The sequence below is a fragment of the Sapajus apella genome, unplaced genomic scaffold (assembly GCF_009761245.1).
Source record: "Sapajus apella isolate SASKATOON/1434 unplaced genomic scaffold, GSC_monkey_1.0 scaffold90, whole genome shotgun sequence".
NCBI lineage: Eukaryota > Metazoa > Chordata > Mammalia > Primates > Cebidae > Sapajus > Sapajus apella.
In genome coordinates this window covers 3,910,024-3,934,133 of record NW_022437030.1, presented here as the reverse complement: position 1 = coordinate 3,934,133, position 24,110 = coordinate 3,910,024, and the positions used below count along the sequence as shown (strand labels likewise).

The 24,110-nt window shown below is 36.1% G+C and overlaps 1 protein-coding gene across 1 annotated transcript in view; it reads right to left on the bottom strand.

Annotated features, from left to right (window-relative positions):
• Nucleotides 1-4,937: 4,937 nt before the first annotated feature.
• Nucleotides 4,938-24,110, bottom strand: part of LOC116534920 (putative ankyrin repeat domain-containing protein 26-like protein) — a 33,826-nt gene continuing 14,653 nt past the window's right edge. Inside the window, exons 4-6 of the mRNA XM_032255695.1 lie at nt 22,152-22,182; nt 19,310-19,382; nt 4,938-5,215 (exon numbers count right to left, since the gene is read on the bottom strand). Of these exons, the coding sequence (XP_032111586.1) occupies nt 5,060-5,215; nt 19,310-19,382; nt 22,152-22,182 (260 nt within the window). The 3' untranslated portion in view covers nt 4,938-5,059. The remainder of the gene's footprint in view (nt 5,216-19,309; nt 19,383-22,151; nt 22,183-24,110) is intronic.

The following is a 24,110-nucleotide window of genomic DNA, read 5'->3' as shown; positions in this document are numbered from 1 at the left end:
GCTAACTTAAAAATATCCAACTCAATTTTAGATTCCACATGGAAAATGAAAGGGCATTTAAATAATTATGTACTATACTTGCTATATTATTATATCATTAAATATTTTAAACATTTCTAGTTATATAATCTTTTAGTGTTAAAAAGCTTAGCATAATAAACTGTGGAGTATGTCATGTTGAATATAAACAGGACATGGTAGAAGCTGCTTTATTTAGGTAAACAAGAGCTTCAAAAAATCTACATCATTTTTCAAAAATTCTTACTGATACAAAGAATGGTTGAATAAAATAATAAAATCATTTAAAAACTTGTCTTTAGGTTATCTTTAAATAAAAGCAAGCAAATACCAGATATAGTAAGCAACTCTCTCCCTATTAAAAAATAACTTCAGCAAAGCAAAACAAGCCTTAACAAAAGAATAAGAACATTATATATGATGCATCTAAAATGTGCCAGGTACTTAATGTCACATTTTCTTTTCTACACATTATATCACTGTAAAGCAACTGCTTCTAAGAGGCCAGGCACTGTCATCTGTTTCCATAGTTGCCCCCTTGGAATATGTCATCATTTGCCATAAAGGTACTCAAATGTGTTCAATTTTCAAACATGATTTCTATTTATGAAAACACCACCATACTTATATTCCCACATACCCCCTACTCCCCAGGACTGTCTTTCTCCTACAGTGCTCCTTGCAGATCTATACTGGACAATCCAAATGCAGTAGTACATTCAAGTTCCAGACATTATCTTTTCAAGTTTCAAGTTGTATATAACTACAGTCCAAACACTTTCTTTCTGAATCTTACTAGGACTTTTACACATCCAGGTCAAATACAGAATCATACATTTGGCTATAAGTTGATATGGAAGAATTCTTTAGTTTGTAGATGAACTTAACTACAGAACCCAAACTGATGCCTTGTGATGCTAAGCCGATTAGTACTATGGAGGGGAAACTGCACATAATTACTGTACTTTATGGCATGAAAAAAAAAGTAATTCCTTATGAGCACACGCTGAAATGAGAAGGTAATATAAAGCATCCTCTTTTAGTATCACTGAATGCTTATATTCTAAAAACAACCACAACAATGACAATAGATAATACCTCAGAATTCAGACATGATTCTGTACCTTCCTCTTCTCCAGCTCCTAATACAGATGTTTTACCTAAAAAATGATATTCACAGGCACATTCATGAGAACATTTATCACTGTGTATTTTTATTTTATTTTATTTTATTTTGAGAGGGAGTCTCACTCTTGTTGCCCAGGCTGGAGTGCAATGGCGCAATCGTGGCTCACTGCAACCTCTGCCTCCCAGGTTCATGCAATTTTCCTGCCTCAGCCTCCCGAGTAAGTGGGATTACAGACAGGTGCCACCATGCCTGGCTAATTTTATATTTTTAGTAGAGATGAAATTTCTCCATGTTGATCAGGCTGGTCTTGAACTCCCGACCTCAGGTGATCCACCCGCCTCATGCTCCCAAAGTGCTGGAATTATAGGCATAATCTGAGGCCTGACCTCAGAAGTCATTTTAAAGGGCTGAACACAGTGGTTCACGCCTTTGGGAGACCAAGGCAGGTGGATCACATGAAGTCAGCAGTTCAAAACCAGCCTGCCAACATGGTGAAACCCGATCTATACTAAACATACAAAAAAATTAGCTGGGCATGGTGGTGCACCCCTGTAATCTCAGCAACTTGAGAGGCTGGGGAAGGAGGATAGCTTGCACCTGGGAGGCAGAGGTTGTGGTGAGCTGAGATCACACCATTGCACTCCAGCCTGGGCAACAAGAGTGAAACTCCATCTCAAAAAAAAAGTCATTTTAAGAAGTTTTCTCTGGTTATTAGACTATACTAGTGCTCGTGTTTTCAAAGAGACATTCCGTCAATTGACTTATTCTGTGATATACAGTTTTTACCTTTTTCTTGCCCATTTACTATATTATATTTTGTCTTACAGTCTGTAGCCCCAGATACATGACTGCCACCATTAGCTGTGTGATTCTTGGAGATCGTCTGTAAAAATTAATAACAACGATGAGTTTCAAGAAGATGAAAAAGAAGTAGTGGTTACATAAAGATTTCCCAAACACCTTCTTTTAGAGAAACTATCATTAAGATAACTTCAAAATAAGAAAAGCGTGTGTTGGGAACCTAAATTATTTAAAAGATAAACTTACATAGGCTCTCTAAATCAAACTTATCTCTTATCTTCACACAGCTATTGCCTCTACACACCCAGACTAAAAGGCTACAAGAAATAGATTCACAGACCAAACAATAGCTTATGTGCGTAGTGCAGCAAGAGACTAACTTCAAAATAACTAACTCTACCCTACATTCCCAACAAAATGTAAGAGACCACTTAAAATACTACATAACACACTTGCTATTACACTTAAAGCATTACATATTTTAAAGATTTCTGGTTATAGAATATGTAAATGTTAAAACATCACAATAAGAAACTGTGGAGTGTGGGATGTTGCATTTAAACAGAACATGACAGAAGCTGCTTCATTTAGGTAAACAAGAGCTTGGAGAAATAAACACAATTTTTGATACCATTTTTACTGATAGAAAAATGGTTGAAAAAAATTACAAAGCAATGAGAAAACTTTTAGATTATGTCTGCATATAAGCAAGCAAATATTAGCTATAATAAGCAACTCTCTCCCAATAATGAAATAACTTCAAGTATACTGAGCCTCAGTATATAAAACAGAAAAAGAACATTCACTTGTGAAGCATCTAAAATGTACCAGCCAACTTCATTTCACATTTTCTCTTCTATATATTATACTAATAAAAATAATGATGATGATGATGATGATGGTCACCCCACTTTCTTGTCATTCCAGGATGTTAACAAGAAAATGAACAGATGAGATCCATTGTTTCCTCTCTGCCCAGAATGTCCTCCTCCTAGACTGTCCCATGGCTGGCTCCTTTCATCCTTTAGTTGACAGTTTCAATGTCACAAACAGAAACATCTCTGACTACAGAACTCTACTGCCACTCCCATCCCCATGCTAACTACAAGCCTCTTCAATAATCACTAAACTACCTTCTCTGTTTTCTTAATAGGAAGGACATTCAACTTAGAAGACTAGGTTATTTACTTGTTTTTCTCTTCTTGCTGCTATAACCTAAGCCTCCATCATCTAAATTCAGTCTCTAACTGCCTAGCAGAATTAGTGTTCAACAGCAGAAATTCACTCAAGGTCAAAACACTTAAAATACCATGGGAATGTCTCAAGTGTCAAACAACTAGATTCCTAGAAGATTTCTCTAATAATAGTCTGCTGAAACTACATGTTCCCCAAACTAGAAATTCGCATGTCCATTCTGACTTTCCCAATCTTTTCTTGATGCTACTGCCATTTTATTGTCCTCCAGGTTTACATGAAGCATCCTCAATACTTATTAAGCCACCAATTTCCCTGTGACCACTTTATTATGCATTAGTGTACCCACTTTCAAGTTTACAAAATGCTTTCCAAATTTTTAGTGCATTTGTTCATTACACATGCCTAAGAGGCACGTACTAATATCCTTTTTATGAAGGTCATCACTTGACCTTCAAATAGGTTAAATAATTTTTACCAGAAATTCATAGCTAGTAAGTAAAAGCACCAGGATAACAACATGTCTTTTGACCAACTTGGTACTGGTATCATGATACAGCAACTGCTTCTAGCAAGCCAGGCCCTTTCATCTCTTTCTAGTGTCACCTTAGAATAGTCTTCATTTATCATAAAGTTACTCAATTTTTTCTTTTTTTGAATATGATTTCTACTTAATAAAACACCACTAACCCAAACTATTGTGTTTATAGCTTCACTTATTTACAACTCCCCATGCTTTTGCTTCTTTTGAAATTTTTTGCAGATCTATACTAGACAATCCAAATATGGTAGTACTTTCAAGTCCCAGGCATTATCTTTTCAGGTTTCAAATTGTACAAAACTACAGTCCAAACTCTTTCTCTCTGAATCTCATTAGCACTTTTACACATCCAGGTAGACCACAGAATCATGCATTTAGCCATATATTGACATGGAACAGTTTTTTTAGTTTCTAGATAAACTTAACTTTAGAGTTCAAACTGATTCCTTACGACTTCTAAGCCTTATATTTTTTGTGCTATATGATACCAACTTTTTAGACAAATTCTCCAAATTAACAGAATTGTACTATGCAGCAGTGATATACTTTGTACATAATTACTGTACTAATAATGGGCTGATTATGTATGTGTAAGAAAATAATTTTTTTTGAGACAGAGTCTTGCTTTGTCACCCAGGTTGCAGTGCAGTGGTGCCATCTCAGCTCACTGAAACCTCCATCTCCTGGGTTCAAGTGATTCTCCTGCCTCAGCCTCCTGAGTAGCTGGGATTACAGGTGACCACCACCACACCCAGCTAATTTTTGTATTTTTTTCATTAGAGACTGGGTTTTGCCATGTTGACCAGGCTGGTCTCGAACACCTGACCTCAGGTGATCTGCCTGCCTCAGCCTCCCAAAGTGCTGGGATTACAGGCATGAGCCACCATGCCTGTCCAAAAAATAATTCTTTATGAGTATATTGCAGAGGTGCAAAAGTGAAGTAAAAGCATTCTCTTTTATGTTGTAACATCACTGAAAACTTATTTTCTAAAATAGTAACTACAGCAATAGCCATAGATAATACCTTGGTGTCCAAATGTGATTGTATCTCTTCCTTTTGTCCTGATTTTACTATGGATGGCATATCTATAAAATGTTATACACAGATACATACATGAGAAAATTTATCACTAAATTGTATATGAATTTTATATACATATACAAGTTTGTCTTCACCCATAAATATTTCAGTGAAACAAAAGTAACAAAAAAAAAAAAAAAAAAAAAAAAAGAAAGAAAGAAAAAAGAATTTCAGGGAATTGAAGAATTGAAGTAGCTTTAAGAAAAAGTTGGTAGTATAAAGACAGAAGAAATGATTGAAAAGAAGTGAATATTATGTTTGGATCTACAGTTTGGTGGTTTTCTATTCAAAGTATTTAATATACACTCTTTTCAGAGATATTCACTAACTTACCACCTCTAATTTTTTTAATCGAAATTAAATTTTCATTATTTGTGTGCTTTTGTGGGGCACCCTCAATAATACCCATACCATTTTGTCTTTTTCCATTTGCTGGCTTTGTTGCGTTCTCCTATTAAAAATAAAAAAACAGCAACTTCAGAAAACATTGCATTTACTCACTCACCCACTCTGTCAGTCAGACAACAAAAATTTACTGTGTCTATCAAATTATTATCAATATTTGGGGATAAGCTAAAAATATAAATCAAAGTCAGATCCTACCTTATATTTCAGTGAGGTAGAGATATATGAAAGGTAATAAAAACAGAAAACTATAATCCACGAGTTCTACAACTAAAGGAATAAAGTACAGTACAGGCACAAGGAACAGAACAGTCAGTTCTACATGGGAAGCTCAGGAAATACTGCAAAGATAGACCCATATTTTGAAACATAGACCAAGTACACAGTGAGAGTAGGAAAGATTTCTAGACAGAGAAGCATGCACAAAAACATGACGCATGAAATGACAGGGTAATGAGGGATACCAAAATAATGTGGTAAAAGTGGAACACGGAAGGAAAGGAATGGAGAGATAAAATGGGAGAATCAGGCCAAACCACAAAAAGATATGGCCCACACTAGAGTGTGACCTTTTCCCATCATGTAATGGGGAACCATTCAAAAGCAGATGAGTTATATATCATTATAAATACGTTTTATAAAAGTCACCTTGGCAGCAACAAAAAAATAAAGATGAACATGGCATGGGAGGACATTAGACAAGAGCATTTCAAAATTATGAGTCAGAGAGTGAATTACAGTAATGAGATATAAAAAATGCTATGCAGGTAGAAAATAAAGAATTTGCAAGTGACTGAATTGATGATTTGAGAAAGACCTGAAATGTAGAATTTTTCCTGCTTCAATGTTTCAGTGCTACTTATTAGGTGTTATTTCCTAGGAAGGTGAAACCAGATGATAGAGTAGATTACAAAAAGTCAGGAAAGGGTCAAGGACAATGCCTTCAGTGTTGGACACAACAAATTTGAGGCACCCAGAAAGTAAGAGTGGATGACCTTACTCAGGAAAAGCATATAATGTGAAGAGAAGGAATATTTTTAAATTATACTAAACTCACAGAATTAAATAATGGAAACCTATGCTCTTCTCTGAAATTTCTAAAATGAAAGCAAGAAGAGAAAAAAATCTTGAGATTCAAAATTTTAATTACAGATTTCAACATTTGTTTCAAGGATATAAAATATACTTTTACTAATATACACAGCAATTGATTTCTGAAATATTATGGTAATATGCATTTTAAATTGAATGAAAAGATGTCATTCTAAAACAGCAACTCGAGATGCTGCTCCAGTAGGACCCCATATTCACATGAGGAGAGGAAAAAAGGACTACAAACCAAGTCAGGCCAGGCATCATGGCTCACTCCTGTAATCCCAACACTTATGGAGGCAGAGGTGCAAGGGTAGCTTGAGACCGGGTGTTTGAGATCTCCCTGGGCAATATAGTAAGACCCCATTCTCCACACAAAAAAATCAAGTCAGCAGAATTCCTAAGTTTTAGAGATGCAATAATTTATGTGTAAAGGTTAACAACTATGAATATTAAAGTTAATAAAGCTTCCTGACAATAACATAACGTGTCTTTGTTGCCAGAGATGTTTTTAAAATTAGAAAATCATCTTCTAGAGATAATTGTTGATACTTTCTTAGAAATCTTAACTTTCTTGTAATCCTATGATAACAGGTAGTTTATTTTAGAAAATCATAAATTTGGGTTGCATTTTGATGTATGCATGTATGTCTATTATGTACTGATGTTATTAGAAATGAGAATACCTCCAGAAATAATTTCCAAATTTATTTCATTTATTTTAATTTTTTATTTATTTTTGTGGGTGCGTAGTAAGTGTACATATTTATAAGGTACATGAGATGTTTTGATACAGGTATACAATGTGAAATAAGCACATCATGGAGAATGGAGTAACCATCCTTTCAAGCATTTATGCTGTGAGTTGCAGGCAATCCAATTACATTCTTCAAGGCATTTATTCTGTGAGTTGCAGGCAATCCAATTAAATTCTTTAAGTTATTTAAAAATATACAATTATTATTGACTATACTCACTGTATTGTGCTAACAATAGTAGGTCTTATTCATTCTTTCAATTTTTTGTATCCATTAACCATCCCCAACTTCTGCCAAGCCCTATTACCCTTCCCAGCCTCTGATAAACATCCTTCTACTCTCTAAGCCCACAGGTTCAATTGTTTTGACTTTTAGAACCCAGAAATAAATGAAAACATGCAATGTTTGTTTTGTAAATGATTGGATCTCTTTTTTTTTCTGTTTTGAGATGGAGTTTCACTCTATAGCCAGACTGGAGTGCAGTGGCACAATCTCAGCTCACTGCAACCTCCACCTCCAAGGTTCAAGCAATTCTCCAGCCTCAACCTCCCAAGTAGCACACCAACACTCCTGGCTAATTTTTGTATTTTTAGTGGAGACAGGGTTTCACCATGTTAGCCAGGTTGGTCTTCATCTCTTGACCTCATGATCTTCCCACCTGGGCCTCCCAAAGTGCTGGTATTACAGGCATGAGCCACTGCGTCTGGCCAGATTTCATTCTTTTTTATGGCTAAATAGTACTCCATTGTATATCTATCGGTACCACATTTTCTTTATCCATTCATCTGTTGATGGAACCTTAGTTTGCTTCAAATCTTAGCTATTATAAATGGTGCTGCAACAAATATAGAAGTGCAGATATCTCTTTGATATACTGATTCCCTTTCTTTTGGATATGTACACAGCAGTGGGATTGCTGGATCAGATTGCAGCTCAATTTTTAGTTTTTTGAGGCTTGTCTGAACTGTTCTAACCACAGTGGTTGTACTAATTTACATTCCCATCCATAGTGTACAAGGATTCCCTTTTCTTCACATCCTCACCAGCACTTCTTGTTGCCTATCTTTAGGATATAAGCCATTTGAGCTGAGGCAAGATAATATCTCATTGTAGTTTTGATTTGCATTTCTCTGTGATCAATGATGCTGAGTACCTTTTAATATGCCTATTTTCCATTTGTATATCTTCTTTTGAGAAATATCTGTTCAAATCTTTTGACCATTTTTTTATTAGATTATTAGATTTTTTTTCCATAGAGTTGTTTGAACTTCTTACGTATTCTGGTTATTAATCCCTTGTCAGATGGGTGGTTTGCAAATATTTTCTCCCATCCTGTGGATCGTCTCTTCATTTTGTTGGACTGCATCCTTTGCTGTGCAGAAGTTGTTTAATTTCATGTGATCACATTTGTCCATTTTTGCTTTTGTTGCCTGTGCTTGTGGGGTATTGTTCAAGAAATTTTTACTTAAACTATTGTCCTAGAGATTTTCCCAATGTTTTCTTGTACTAGTTTCATAGTTTGAGGTCTTAAATTTAAGTCTTTAACCCATTTTTATTTGGCTTTGGTATATGATGAGTGAAAGGAATCTAGGTCAGGTGCGGCAGGCTCATGCCCATAATTCCAACACTTTGGGAGCCTGAGGCAGGTGGATTATCTGAGGTCAGGAGTCTGAGACCAGCCTGGCCAACATGGCGAAACCCCTACTCTACTAAAAATACAAAAATTAGCCAGGCATAGTGGTAGGTGCCTGTAATCCCAGCTACTTGGGAGGCTGAGGTAGGAAAATCATCTGAATCTGGAAGGCAGAGGTTGCAGTGAGCCAATATCACACCACTGCACTCAGCGTGGGTGACAGATCCAGACTCTGTTTCAAAAAAAAAAAATTAAAAAGACATAGGAGTCTAGTTTCATTCTTCCGTATATAGATATTCAATTTTCCCAGCATCATGTATTGAAGAGACTGTCTTTTCCTCCAGTGTATGTTCTTGGCACCTTTTTAAAAAATATGTTCACTGTAGGTATGTGGCTTTATTTCTGGGTTTTCTATTCTGTTGCATTTGTCAATGTATCTGCTTTTATGCCAGTAACATGCTGCTTTGGTTACTATAGCTCTGTATTATAATTTAAAGTCAGGTAATGTGATTTCTCCAGACTTCTTATTTTTATAGGAGAGCTTTGGCTACTCTGGGTCTTTTGTGTTTTCATATAAATTTTTGGATAATTTTTTCTATTTCTATAAAGAATGTAATTTATATTTTTATGAGATTGCATTGAATCTGTAGATTCTTTGGGGTAGTATGAAACTTTTAACATATTGATTCTTCCAATTCATGAACATAGAATATTTTTTCATTTTTTGGTATTCTATTCCATTTCTTTACCAATGTTTTATACATTTCATTGTAGAGATCTTTCACTTCTTGGGTTAAGTTAGTTCCTAGGTATTTAACTTTACACGTGGCTGTTGTAAATTTCTTTTTCACATTGTTCACTGTTGGCATCTAGAAATGCTACCAATGTTTGTATGTTAACCTTGTATCCTGCCACTTTACTGAATTAATTTATCAGTTCCAATAGTTGACTTGTGGAGTCTTTAGGTTTTGTCAAATATAAGATCATATCATCTACAAACAAGGATAATTTGACTTTCTCCTTTCCAATTTCGATGTCCCTTATATCTTTGTCTTGCCTGATTGCTCTGGCTAGAACTTCCAGTACTATGTGGAATAACAGTGGTGACAGAGGGCATCCTTGTTGTGTCCCACATCTTAAAGGAAACGCAAATTTGGGTTCCCCATTCAGTATGATAACTAGCTGTGGGTCTGCCATATATAGCTTTTATGGTTGAGGTATGCTCCTTCCATATCCAGTTGAGGATTTTTATCATGAAGGGATGTTGAATTTTATCAAATGCTTTTTTGGGGCATCAATTAAAATTATCATATGATTTTTATCCTTCATTCTGTTGATATATCACATTGATTCATTTGCATATGTTGAACCATCCTTGCCTTGCATCCCAGGGATGAATCCCACTTGGTTGTGATAATCTTTCCAATGTATTATTGAATTAAGTTTGCAAATATTCCATTGAGGATTTTTGCATAAATATTCATCAGAGATATTAGCCTGTAGTTTTGTTTTTTGATGTGTTTTTGATTTTGGTATTAGGGTAATACTTTTCCCATAGAATGAATTTGGAAATTTTCTGTCTTCTTCTGTTTTTCAGAATAGTTTGAGCAGGATTGGTATTATTTCTTCCTTAAATGTCTGGTAGAATTGAGCAGTGAAGCCATCTAGTCCCAGGCTTATCTTTACTGGAAGACTTTTTATTACAGCTTCAATCTTATTACCTGTTATTGGTCTGTTAAGGTTTTATATTTCTTTCTGATTCAGTCTTGGTAGGTTGTACATATCTAGGAATTTGTCTATCACTTCTAGATTTTCTAATTTATTGGCATATAGTTGCTCACAGTAGCCACTAACAATCTTTTGAATTTCTGTAGTATCAGTTTTCATGTCTTCCTTTTCATTTCTGGTTTTATTTATTTAGGTCTTCTTTTTTTCATAGTGTGGCTAAGGGTTTGTCAATCTTTTTAACTTTTTAAAAAAATCAACTTTTGTTTCATTGATCTTTTGTGTTTTTTATTTTAATTTCATTTATTTCTGCTCTGATCCTTATTATTTATTTTCTTCTATGAGCTTTGGGTTTGATTTGCTCTTGGTTTTCTAATTCTTAAGATGCATTATTAGGTTTTTTATTTGAAGTTTTTTCTCATTTTGGATGTAGGCACTTGTAGCAGTTCCCTCTGAGTACTGTTTTTGCTGTATCCTACAGGTTTCTTGCATGCTGGGTTTTCATTATCATTCATTTCAAGAAATATTTTAATTTCCTTCTTAATTTCTTCATTGACCCACTAGTCATTCAGGAGCATATTGCTGAATTTCCATGTGCTTGTACAGTTTCCCAAACTCCTCTTGTTTAGTTTTATTCTATGTGGTCAGTGAAGATGTCTGACATTATTTAAATTTTTTAATGTTTTAGGCTTGTTTTGTGACCTAACATAATCTATCCTCAAGAATGATTATTGATTTTTCTGTCTGGAAGATCTGTCTGATGCTGAATGTGGGTTGTTGAAGTATCCAGCTATTATTATATTGAGGCCTATCCCTTTAGCTCTAATAATATTTTTTCATATAGTGGGGTTGTCCAATGTTGAGTGTATATATACTTATATTTGTTATATCCTCTTGCTGAATTAACCCTTTTATCATTATATAGTGACCCTCTTTGTCTCTTCTTACAGTTTCTGTATTGAAATCTATTTTTTCTGATGTAAGCATAGTGATTCCTGCTCTTTTTTGATTTCCATTGGCATGGAATATCTTCTTCCATACCTTTATTTTCAGTCTATGTGGACTTTAAAGGTAAATTAAGTGTGTTTATTAAAGGCAACAGATCGATGGGTCTTGTTTTTTCACTCATTCAGCCAGTTTATATCTTGATTGGAAAGTTTACTCCATTTATAGTCAGTGTTATTATTGATAAGTAAGGACTTAACTCCTGCCATTTTGTTATTTATTTTCTGTTTATTTTGTGGTCTTCTCTTCCTTGTTATTCTCCTTCCTGTCTTCCTCTAGTGAAGGTAATTTTCTCTGGTTATATGATTTAGTTTCCAGCTTTTTGTTTTTTGTGAACCCACTGTTCTTTTGGTTTGAGCTTCGAGGCTTACATATACTATCTTAGAACCCATGATTTAAGGTGATAACAACTTAACACTATTTTCATAAACAAGCAAAAAGAAACCTAATAAAAACTCTATACTTTAACTTCAACTGCCCATTTTTTAACTTTTTCTTGTTTCTATTTCTTTCTTATAGTACTATGTCTTGAAAAACTGTCATAGTTATTATTTTTCTTTGGTTCAACTTTTTATCTTTCTACTTAAGATATGAGTAGTTTATATACCACAATTATAGTATTGTAATAGTCTATATTTTTCTGTGTACTTACTATTAACAGTGAGTTTTATACCTTTAGATGATTTCTTATTGCTCATTAACATCCTTTTGTTTCAAACTAAAGAATTCCCTTTAGAAGTTCTTGTATGACACGTATGGTGTTGACAAAATCCCTTAGGTTTTTGTTTGTCTGGAACCTCTCTATTTCTCCTTCATGTTAGTAAAATATTTTGCCAGATATGCTATTTTAGGGTAAGAGATTTTTACTTCAGCACTTTAAATATGTCATGTCACTCTCTCATGGCTTGTAAGGAGGTTTCCACTGAAAAATCAGATTCCAGATGCATTTCAGCTCCATTGTCTGTTGCTTCTTTTCTCTTCCTGCTTTTAGAATCCTTTGTCCTTGGCCTTTGGCAGTTTGATTTTTAAATGCCTTGAGATAGTCTTCTTTGGGTTAAATCTGCTTGATGTTCTATAACCTTCTTATATTTGGATACTAATATCTTTCTCTAGGTTTAAGAAGTTCTCTGTTACTATCTCTTTGAAAAAAAATTTTTTTTTTTTTTTGAGATGGAGTCTCACTCTGTTGCCCAAGCTGGATTGCAGTGGTACAAACTCAGCTCACTCCAACCTCCACCTCCCAGGTTCAAGCGATTCTTATACCTCAGCCTCCCGAGTAGCTGGGACTACAGGTGTGTGTCACCATGCCTGGCTAATTTTTGCATTTTTAGTAGAGACGGGGTTTCATCATGTTGACCAGGTTGGTCTCGAACTTTTGACCTCAGTTGATCCACCTCCCTTGGCCTCCAAAAGTTCTGGGACGACAGGCATCAGTCACCATGTCCAGCCTTTATTTGTTGAAAAAGATGAAATTTAGTTTTTATAAGACTGCCTGTAATAAAGATGAACATTAGTGGTTTATTAGGGCTATAGGCAGATCTGTCAAATTGCCACATCTCTGCCAGCTGCTGTGTGAGGCTCATGAGTGGTGACCACTGAGTGGCCAAGAGAGCAGCAGGAACAGGTGCTTCCTTACTAGTCACGCTATCTTGAAGCCCATGTCTCAAGGCTGAGAAATCCAGAGTGAGTTTCTGCTGGCTCAATCTCTCATTCCTTTTGTTTGGCTTACATCTTGCTGTTCACTGCACGTACTGGGATTCACCAAGTCCTGAGCAAATCTGGTGTTGCAGCACCATCTCTTTCTGTTGGTTTGTCTTAGTTGTCCAGAGGCCATCATTGTCTTGCCTATATGCCTGTTTACTCAAATACATACATATGTCCAAATAAGAGTTTAAACAAATATAAAATCTTCGATTTAAAACAAATAAAAAATCCAATTGTATTTTTTCAGCTCCAGAATTTTTGTCTGATTCTTTTAAATTATTTCAGTCTCTTTGCTGAATTTATATGATCGAATTCAGAAATCCTTCTCTCTGTTATCTTGAATTTTCCTCAATACAGCTATTTTGAATTACCTGTCTGAAAGGTCACATATCTCTGTTTCTTCTGGATTGGTCCTTGGTGCCTTATTTAGTTCATTTGGTGAGGTCATATTTTCCTGAATGAAGCTGATTCTAGTATATGCTCTTCAGTGTCCAGGCATTGAAGGTTTAGCTGTTTATTGCAGTCTTCACTGTCTGGGCTTATTTGTAGCCATCCTTCTTGGGAAAGATTTCCAGATGTTTCAAAGGAATTGGGTCTTGTAATCTAAGCTTTATCTGCTTTAGGGAGCACCCCAAGCCCAGTAAGGCTGTGATTCTTGCATACTCATAAAGGTATCACCTTGATGGTCTTGAAGAATTATCTGGACTACCAGGCATAGACTCTTGTTCTCTTCCCTTACTTTTTCCCAAATATATAGACTCTCTCTCTTTGTTCTAAGCCACCTAAAGCTGGGGGTGCAGTGACACAGGCGCCCCGTGGCCACCGCCACTATAACTGCACTGGGTCAGACCTGAAGCCAGCACAGTACTTGGTCTCACCCAAGGCCTGCTGTAACCACTCCATGGCTACTGCCTATGTTCACTCAAGGCTCTGGAGTCCTACAATCAACAGGTGACAAAGCCACCCAGGCCTGTGTCCTCGAGTTAAAGGCAGTGAAGTCTCTCAAACCCCAGGTGGGTCCAGAAGTGCTGTCCAGGAGTCAGCAACCAGAGTCAAACCTTTAGAAGTCTACCTGGTGTTCTGCAGTACTGCAGGTGAGCCGGCATTCAAACTACATGATGACATCCTTCCCAATTTTCCTTTTCCTTTCCAAAGGGAGAGGAGCCTTACCCCATAACCACCACCACCTCAGGCCATGAGAAGTACCACCAGATTACTGTCTATGTTCTCCTAAGGCCCAAAGTCTCTCAAATCAGCTTGTCATAAATGCTGCCTGGCCTGCGACTCAGCTTTCAGGGGCGTGGGCTCCCCTCTGGACCAAGCATGTCCAAAAATGCCATCCAAGAGTCAAATCTTAGAATCAGGGACCTTCAAGAGCCTACTTGGTGCTTTACCCCTGCCCCCCAACCCCATGGCCATGCTGATACCTAAGGTACAAGACAAAGTCCCCTTTATTTTCCCTTCTGCTAAGATTTTGCCCCATTGCCACCATAGCTGGTTATGTGCTATTTTACCTGAGGTCAGCAAGTCACAGAGGCTCACCCAAGGCCTTTGACCTGGATGTCACTGTTGGTTATTAAAGGCCTAAGAGCCCTTCAGTTAGCAGGTGAGGAGTGCTGCCAGTCCAGGACTGAGTTCTTTCCTTCAAGGCAGCAGGTTCCCTTTTGGCCCAGGGTATGTCCAGAAATGTCATCAGAGTGCCAGGGCCTGGAATGGGGGGGCCTCACAACTCTGACCAGTGCCCTATCTTGCTGCTGTGGCTCAGCTGGTATCTTAGATGTAAAAGTCCTCCTCATTCTTTCCTCAAGCAGAAGAAAGGGGCCTTTTGGAACTGTGAGCTGTGCAGCCTGAGGTTAGGGGAGTGTTGATGCCAACACTCCTTTGGCTACCCCAGCTGATGTCTCAATGTGGCATATCCCCCCCATTCAGTTTGTTATCTCTTGGCCTAATTCGGCACTAGGACTCACCTATGAGTTGCAGTCCTTATGACCTAGACTGTCTTTTGAGTGTACTTGGATACACAGAGTACTGTAGCCATCAGTTGCAAGGTTTCAGGCACTCAAGTTCAGACCTCTGGGCCTGGTGATTTTCCTCCTCCTAGGGCTGGTTTAAATGCTCCCTCCATAATTGGACATCAGCTGAATTTGGTCTAATTTTCCTTTTTTCTCTAACAGAACAGCACTGAGTTCACTGCCTCACGTTTGCTGTGTTCTCCCTCCCCCAGCACCCAGAGAGACTCTCCACACTATGTCAGACTGCTGGGAATGGGGGAGGGGTGATGCCAGCCATTCAGGACTTTAAAAAGTCTCTTCAGTGCCTCTTTCAGTGATATGAAGTTAAAAGTAGGTACTGTGAGTGTTCACCTTACTTTTGGTTCTTATGAATGAAGGTATTTTTTTTCTACGTAGATACTTGTTGACTTGGTATCCTTGTGGCGGGGGCGGGGGAGGGAACAGTAGAGCTTTCTATTCCTCCATCTTCTTCCCTGAATTTATTTCTTTAAGAGAATTGTACCTTGAAATTTATTTTCTCATTGAATGGATAAAATTAAGAACCCCCTTTATATAACCAGAAATGTTAACTAATGAAAAGATTAAATGTAATATATTTATTTCTTTTCTTTCTTTATTCTTAGAAACATCTAAAACAGCTATCAAGATTATATGAAAGAATCAGATAAATTAGTTAAGTCATGGATATGCCAAACACTAAGTTAGAAAAGTTAAACAAGAAGCAAGAGTCAAAAATTAAGAATTCATAATATGCACTCACAGGCTTGACTTTAAAAAGAAAAAAAATTCATAATAAATCTGAAAACAGGTTTCACTGTGCATTTTTATAAACACAGGTCCTACTAGATAAAATATAAGACATAACTTTGCTAAATTCAAAGATGTGAGGATAAAAATTTCTTTTTTAAAAACTGATACATAATAGATGTACATATTTTTTAAGTAAATGTGATCATTTGATACATTCATATAATCAAATCACCTTAGTAATTTTTTCTTTTAAATGTACAGTAGATTAATGTTAAGTATAGCACCCTTAAATTTTCTTTCAGTTCTTCATAAAAATCAGCTATAATATATTATAGCTGAATCTCAGCAATTTTTTTATTATCTAACTTTCTTTTCTTAATTTACATTTAAAATAATTTCTATTATATTTTATAATGTAAAGAGTTCCTGCTCTCATTAAATTCTAGTTTATGATGTGTTTTTATAATAATCTGACTCGACTTTACTCAATCTTTACATTTATCTTGCCTCTCTTGAATAAATTCTTCCCCTTCTCATGCCAGTTAGAATAGTGATCATTAAAAAATCAGGAGACAACAGATGCTGGAGAGGATGTGGAGAAATAGGATGCTTTTACACTGTTAGTGGGAGTGTAAATCAGTTCACATTCACCCATGGTAGAAGACAATGTAGCAATTCCTCAAAGATCTAGAACTAGAACTACCATTTGACCCAGCAATCCCATTACTGGGTATATACCCAAAGGCTTATAAATCATTCTGCTATAAAGACACATGGACACGTATGTTTATTGCAGCACTGTTCACAATAGAAAATACTTGGAACCAACCCAAATGTCCATCAATGATAGACTGGATAAAGAAAATGTGGCATATATACCCATGGAATACCATAAAAAGGATGAGTTCATGTCCTTTGCAGGGACATGGATGAAGCTAGAAACCATCATTCTCAGCAAACTGACACAAGAACAGAAAACCTAACACCGCATGTTCTCACTCATAAACGGGTATTGAACAGTGAGAACACATGGACACAGGAAGGGAAACATCACACACTGGGGTCTGTTGGGGAGTGGGGGGCTAGGGAAGGGATAGGAGAGAGGTGGTGGGGCCTAGCGGAGGGATAGCATTGGGAGAAATACCTAATGTAGATGACGGGGTGATGGATGCAACAAACCACCATGGCACATGTATACCTATGTAACAAATCTGCATGTTCTGCACATATACCCCAGAATGTAAAGTATAATAATAATTTTAAAATAAATAAATAAATTTCCTTCATCCCCCTCTTCAGCTTCACATTTCTTAAGCTGCAGTAGTGGGTTGCTTTCTAATTCTTTACTGTGTTTCTATTCTGTTTCTCATAAAGCTAAGGACAAATGATGTATAAATTCACCTCTTTCCAAGAAACAGAGAAAAAAAGAATAAATCTTGTAGGTCAATGATAGGTCAATAAACACCTCACATAGTTACTAAGTAGAAAGCTACACTAAGTATGCTTCAGTGAAGACATACATGCACACATGGATTGAAAGAAGAGATGCTGTAGAGAATGTGTTCTATGAGGAAAAACATAGGTTGAGATAAATCATTTTTAAAAGACTAGGGAGGAGGGAGAAAGAAACAAACAAACAAAAAGATGTAACTTGACCAGTCAATCAAGTATGAACTTGAAAGAAAGCCAAGAAAAAAAGCCAAAGCCAAGGAAGAGAAAGAAAAACATCACACGCAGTAAGGTACATGGAGAAACATAGATGTATAACAGAAACTTTGGTTCATGCTGTATTTTGAATAATACTGCTTAGCATTTATAATAGTTTCTGGCAAACATTTCTGTGACACAGAATTGAATTCCATACTGTAAAACAAGACATTCAGCTTGTTAAACATAGTCGTCTACCACTTCCTAAAAGCTAGAACATTATTACTTCAGAGAAAGAAAAATGGAAAAAGAAATATTCCATCAACATTCCACTTGGAAAGAAAATACTAATCAGAATTCTAAACAGTAATATATGGATTGAAAAGATATATTTAGTAGAATATGGGTTGGGCTTTTAAAAAGTTTAAATACTTTAAATCTAAAATCTTAATTTATGCTTACAGCTGGAAGACACTAGAAAATATATTAACACTTTAACCCTCTTTCCTATTGTTGATACATTTCTAATTTATTTTCTTCTTATTTATGACACATTTTCTCAGCATAACACATCTGAGCTTATACATCCTAAATATAAAAGGGAATATACATTTAGGCCATATCTTATAAATGAATGGATTTAATTATTAGATATGTTAGGCATATTATATTACTGCTAACATCCCATTATATAGAAACGCATTTGTCTGTTCATTTGTGGTACTCCAGGATACAAAAAAAAAGTTCCCTAACCTCCAGTAGCTCATAGTAATAAAGGAGTTTTAAAATGATTATTTAATAAATACAAAAACTTCTGAAATTTGAAATCTTAGTATGTGATGTAAGGATTTTATCTGGATATTTTTAAGAACTACAACATAAATAATTCTGAAATTAAATCACACTATATAGTTATTAAGAGTCTCTGCTTCTAGAACTTGTTATTTGGACAAAACAACTATTCTTCAATTGGGAAGAGTTTTAAATATATTCTTAATGAAATGACATAGAAATGACAGTGGAATCTTATTGGAATACAGATTTTGAGAAAGAAAATTTAAATTTCTACATTTTCACGATCTTTTTAAAATCAGAGGCAGGTTCCTGCTAAGTTGCCCAGGCTGGGGTCAGACTCCTGGGCTCAAGCAATTCTGCCACCTCGGCCTCCTGAGTAGCTTGGACTGCAGGCATGCACCACCATACCCAGCTAAATTTTCACGATTGCTAATATTATTTTAGTCTAGTTACATAACCAAATATAGAAATAGGAAAAAACTCACCCCTAAAAACTATTTATATAATACTAAAATAATGTGTTTAAGAAAGAAAAGTATATGCTATCTGTTGTACAGTTTTTGAACAAAAAGGCATCAAGGAGATTCCATGATTACTATAATAAGTAATCAGATCCATTAAAGGTTTATTTCAGCATAAATATTAAAAATCCATCTTAGTATAACTTAAAAGTTATGCACGATAAGAATGTTTATTCAAATCAACATTGACCAAATTTAAAATTTGCTCTGTTATGAGAAAGCTTTGCTTAATACAATTTTCCTGTCACTATGTATTTTCCAGCCCATTCTTTTTTCACTCCCACTCCCTCTACATATTTACCAAGTCTTAGTTATTTATCAAAGTAAAAAATGTTCAAAAATGTTTAGTCATGTTTCTGTAAAACCGTGTTTCTCTGATGAACTTTCCATAACGAACATAAAATGATTGTAGGTAGATTACTACTAAATTTTAAGAGTAAATGTTATAGAAAATTAGATCCAGAATGAGAAAATTAATTTTGCAAGAGACCTCTTTACCTCAGTATCAAAATCAGAGTCTTCATTAGCTGACGTAGATTGTGAGTGATCAATAGATGGTTTGTTGCAAAGCCTTTAGAATAAAAATATACAACAAAAATGAGTGTGTTCATTTCTTTAAGCAATTTGCAGTTTCATACCTGGGTGCCCTCCCAAAACAAAACAAACAAACAAAAAAGCAAATCTAGTGAAAAGTCAACTATCTGTATTTAAATAATGTCTCAATATAATTATAATTTGGCCTCTGTTATGGAAAAGATCTTAATTACCTATTTCTACTTCCTCCTCTCCCAAGTTATGGAACGGTCCATGAAGACTCACCCACAGTTCCATAACAAATCATGACAGCCAATATATTGGTAGAGCCTGAGAAGAATTGGGCTTCACAAATTCTATGTCCTGGAGGCAGAACTTAAAATCCAAGTAATGGCTGACATAACCTTTGTTACCTGAACTGGAAGAAACCCGATAACCTAAAATAAGGTTAAAAGGTCCACTGTCCCTTCTCCATGATCTATTTCTGGTTCAAAGACTAATCTGTGTCACTTAAAAATGGCAGTCCTGATTCTTCTGCTTGGAAACCACTTAAGCAGGCCCCCATTGCTTCCCTTTTTTGTAAAACAGTGCAGAATCTTCCCTCAAACTTCTAAAATACTTGAAAGTTAAATGTATGGATTTCAAAGGACAAATGTATATATTGTTATTAAAAATACTCTTCCCAGAAATATTAAAACTTAATTATAAAATCTAATTATTTTCCCTAGATAGACTCTGTCATATTCAGGGCCACATAAAGTACTAAGCTCTTAAAAACCTCCATAGACAGTCAGATACCAAAGGAGAGAAACTTCTGGAAAAACAGAGTCTTCGTAGTTGTATCTCTATTTCCCTAAGTACTAGCTAAATATCTTTCTTTCTATGGGCTCCCACTTCCAGATCCCTCTTCTGCAAGGCTCTATGGCAGTCTCCTACCTGTATATCTTCAGCCAATAAAAGCACACATTACTAAAAGAGTGGACTCAAATGACCAAGAGTCAGAGCTCTCAATTTTACTGCTGCTAGAAAGAAAGCTAAATGGAATTTCAGTCATCTTCCCCCAGCATAGGCATGTTACCAACTACCAAACTGAAGGTACATGACTGATTTGTCAGACAATCCTACCCCAGCCCTACCCTACCTGGTAATGGGAAGGACAATCAGTGAATTGGGAAAAGAGGCAGAGGTTAGAGAATACGTGTTCTGGTGCACAGATCTATATAGTTCAGGAAACTTCAGTCCTCTGGTACTGGAGGGACTCTGAGCCACCCCTCTATAAGGTGGGGTGGAAGTAGATAATACTACAATTCAATCTGCTATAGAGACTCTTCCCAATAGCTCAAATTCTTTTAACATCTTTCAATAGAAACTTTGAAGTTGGTCAGTCACTCTAAACAAACAAAACAGCAGCAACCTATTCAGGACTCCTTTGAACCACCTACATAAATATGCATTTCTAGATAACTCCCAACATCCTGTCTTCTTCATTACTATAATTTATCTTTATGAAACTTGCCATAAACCCCAATATTCAGTTCTCTTTTCTAAAACCCTTATTCCTATCTAGCCCAGTGTTATTTCTCCTCAAACTTGACCTTCCCCTACTAACTTAATTCTTCTCTTCCATTGGGTTCCCAGCTAATTCCCTTCCTAGGCTCATCCACTGTGTTCACTAGACCCACTTTCCCTTTCTATTATTAAAACACTCACCAACTGACGGTAAAGAAGGAAGAGTAACAGGCTTTGAAATGAGTTCAAATCTCATTTCTGCCACTTCCTGTATACAAATAAGTCACCTTAATCTCTTTTAGTTGCAGATCTCCATCTGAACAACCATATAACCAGAATGTTAAACACAGGTTGAAGTACTAGAGAGTATTGTGATTAGTCACTAAGATCCCTTAAAATCCTGAAATTGTGTGTGCTTTTGATTATATCTATATAAAAATGGGAAATACTTAGCTGCCAGGAATGGAAAAAATAATAGAACAAAATCAACACTACACAGAGAAGAAAGTTAACAACTAAAGAAAAAAATTATTGAAAAGTCATGGAAAAAGAAAAAATACTCTTAAAAAAGCACATGGAATTAGGCAGGATAGTGTCCTAAAAGGAAAACTAAACTAGGGAGTCAATAAGTAGAGAAATCAATTATAAATAGCCTCTATTTATATGCTAAATATAACTAATATGATAAGTAAATGTAACACAAATATCCTTCACTTAGAAAAAAATATTTCCTCTTTAGAAAGTGGCTGGTCTTGTTTATGTTAAACCTATGCTCTTGTGGCTATAGCTGAGTGAGATCTGCCCTAAAATATTTGATGGCAAAAACAAGATACTGATTACCACTGAAATTGCCACTGAAATATACTAGAAAAAACTCTTAGACTAACAAGGCTTCTAAGAAAAACTATAAATCAGAGTTAACTAAATTTGACTTTCTGAATTGATCTGGTCTGGACCTATCCCTTGATTCTAGTGCTATACAGGTCTCTGCCAATCTATGCAGAGGGGCAAGAGAAGGGATTTGGGAGTGAGGCAGGCTGCCAGTCAAATCATAATCAGCTACTTGTTAACTATGGGGACATGGGACAATTAATCAACCTCTCTAACCACAGTTGGCTAACTAGGAAAAAGTAGGTTATAATAACAGAGAACCTTTCAAAATTGCTGTGATAACTATATGAGATGAGATAAGCACGTAAAATAGTGTCTACTCCAGAATACAACACTCAACAGATGTTAGTTTCTTTTCTCTAAATTGCCTTAGGTAACATATACTTTTAAAATCTTTAAGTCCTACCTTTTTACAGGATTTTCAGGAATCTCATCCACTATTAAAGAAAAAAGAATACATTTTAAGTCAACAATGGAAAAACACAGAATATTTAAAGTCTTGATAAGAGGGCCCAGTTATGTATGTGTGTAATCCCAACTACTCAGGAGGCTGAGGCCAGAGAATCACTTGAGGAGCTCAGGAGTTTGAGACCAGCCTGGGAAGCATAGTGAGACTCTGCCTTCATTAAAAGAAATCATGTATACTTTCAAGCATGCTTTAGATCTTTTTTTTTTTTCCCACAAAGTATTCCTTTAGGACCATACTTTGAGAATTAATATTAATTATACTATTGGTAGGCAATTACTACATTAAGAATTCTTACTTCTCCTCCTTTGTATCAGTCAAATGCAAAAGAGAATGGGATTTGGCAAAATGTGAAACCTACAAGTGAATTGCTGTGTACAATAATCATAATCCTAACCAAACCCTATCAGACTGACTAGCATTACTAGCAAACAGAGTCAAACTTCAACAGCATACTTTCTGAACTAATGAATTAGTAGCACTTAGAATAGAATATACAGTAAGGCTCCCTTATCCATGATAGGTGTGCAAAAACACACTCAACATATTTTTCCTCTGCGCTCACACCACAACCACCACCAACACAGAAGACCAAATGTTGAGGGTCACTACCAACAAGCAAGCAATCATTTCTGCAGTAGACATCAGCTGGGTGACCTCTAATTCCATTCCCATGTTGTCTAGCTGGAAATAGTGTCAGATCCCACAGTAGAAGGCTCAGTCCCCAAGGCTCCCCCATCCCCACACCAGACACAAGCCTGGGCCTTCAGAACTCCTGACCAACCATCTTCAAGGTTCTCACAATTCCCACTTTAGGTTTGATTAATTTGCTAGAGTAGTTCACAGAACTCAGGGAACCACTTACTTACATTTCTTGGTTATTTTAAGAATGAAAAAAAGGATACAGATAAATAATTACATAGGGCGAGGCATAGGAGAAGTGCAAAGTTTCAGACCCTCCAAGGGTACACCATCCTCCAGGAACCTCCACATATTCAGCTATCTGGAAACTCTCAGAATGCAGTCCTTTTGGGTTTTTATAAAAATTTTACTACATAGCCATGACTGATTAAATCATTCATCATTGGTGATCGACTTAAACTTTGTCCCCCCACCTTTTCCCATGAGATTAAAGGGTTGGAGGGTGAGGCTGAAAGTTCTAACCCTCTCATCATGCCTTGGTCTTTCTGGTGACAAGCCCGCATCCTGAAGCTCATTAGGGGCTGCCAGCCATAATGAATCATTCACATACAAAGAGACACCACTTTGGAGATTCTAAGGATTTCAGGAGTTGTTTGCCGAGAAAAGGGTTCAAAGATCAAATATATATTTCATAGTATCACATCTGTGGTTTTGCTTTCTGTGGTTTTAGTCACCCATGGTCACCTGATAGTTTGGCTATGTCCCCACCCAAATCTTATCTTGAATTGTAGTTCCCATAATCCGAATGTGTCATGGGAGGGACTCTGAGAGAGGTAATTGAATCATGGTGGGGATGATTCAATTATCATGCTGTTCTCATGAGAGTGAGTGAGTTCTCACAAGAGCTGATGGTTTCATAACCTGCTTTTTCTACCTTTTGCTCTGTACTTCTTCTTGCTCTTACCATGTGAAAAAGGAAGTGTTTGCTTCCCCTTTCACCATGATTGCAAGTTTCCTGAGCCTTCCACAGTGGAACAGTTAGTCAATTAAATCTTTTTCCTTTATAAGTTACCCATTCTTGGGTATGTCTTTATTAGCAGTGTGAGAACAAACTAATACATCACCCATGGTCCAGATGTTAAATGGAAAATTCCAGCAATAAGCAATTCATAAGTTTTATATTGTGTGTTGTTTTGAGTAGCATGATAGATTCTCCAGCCATCCCACTCCATCCCACCCGGGACATGAATCATCCCT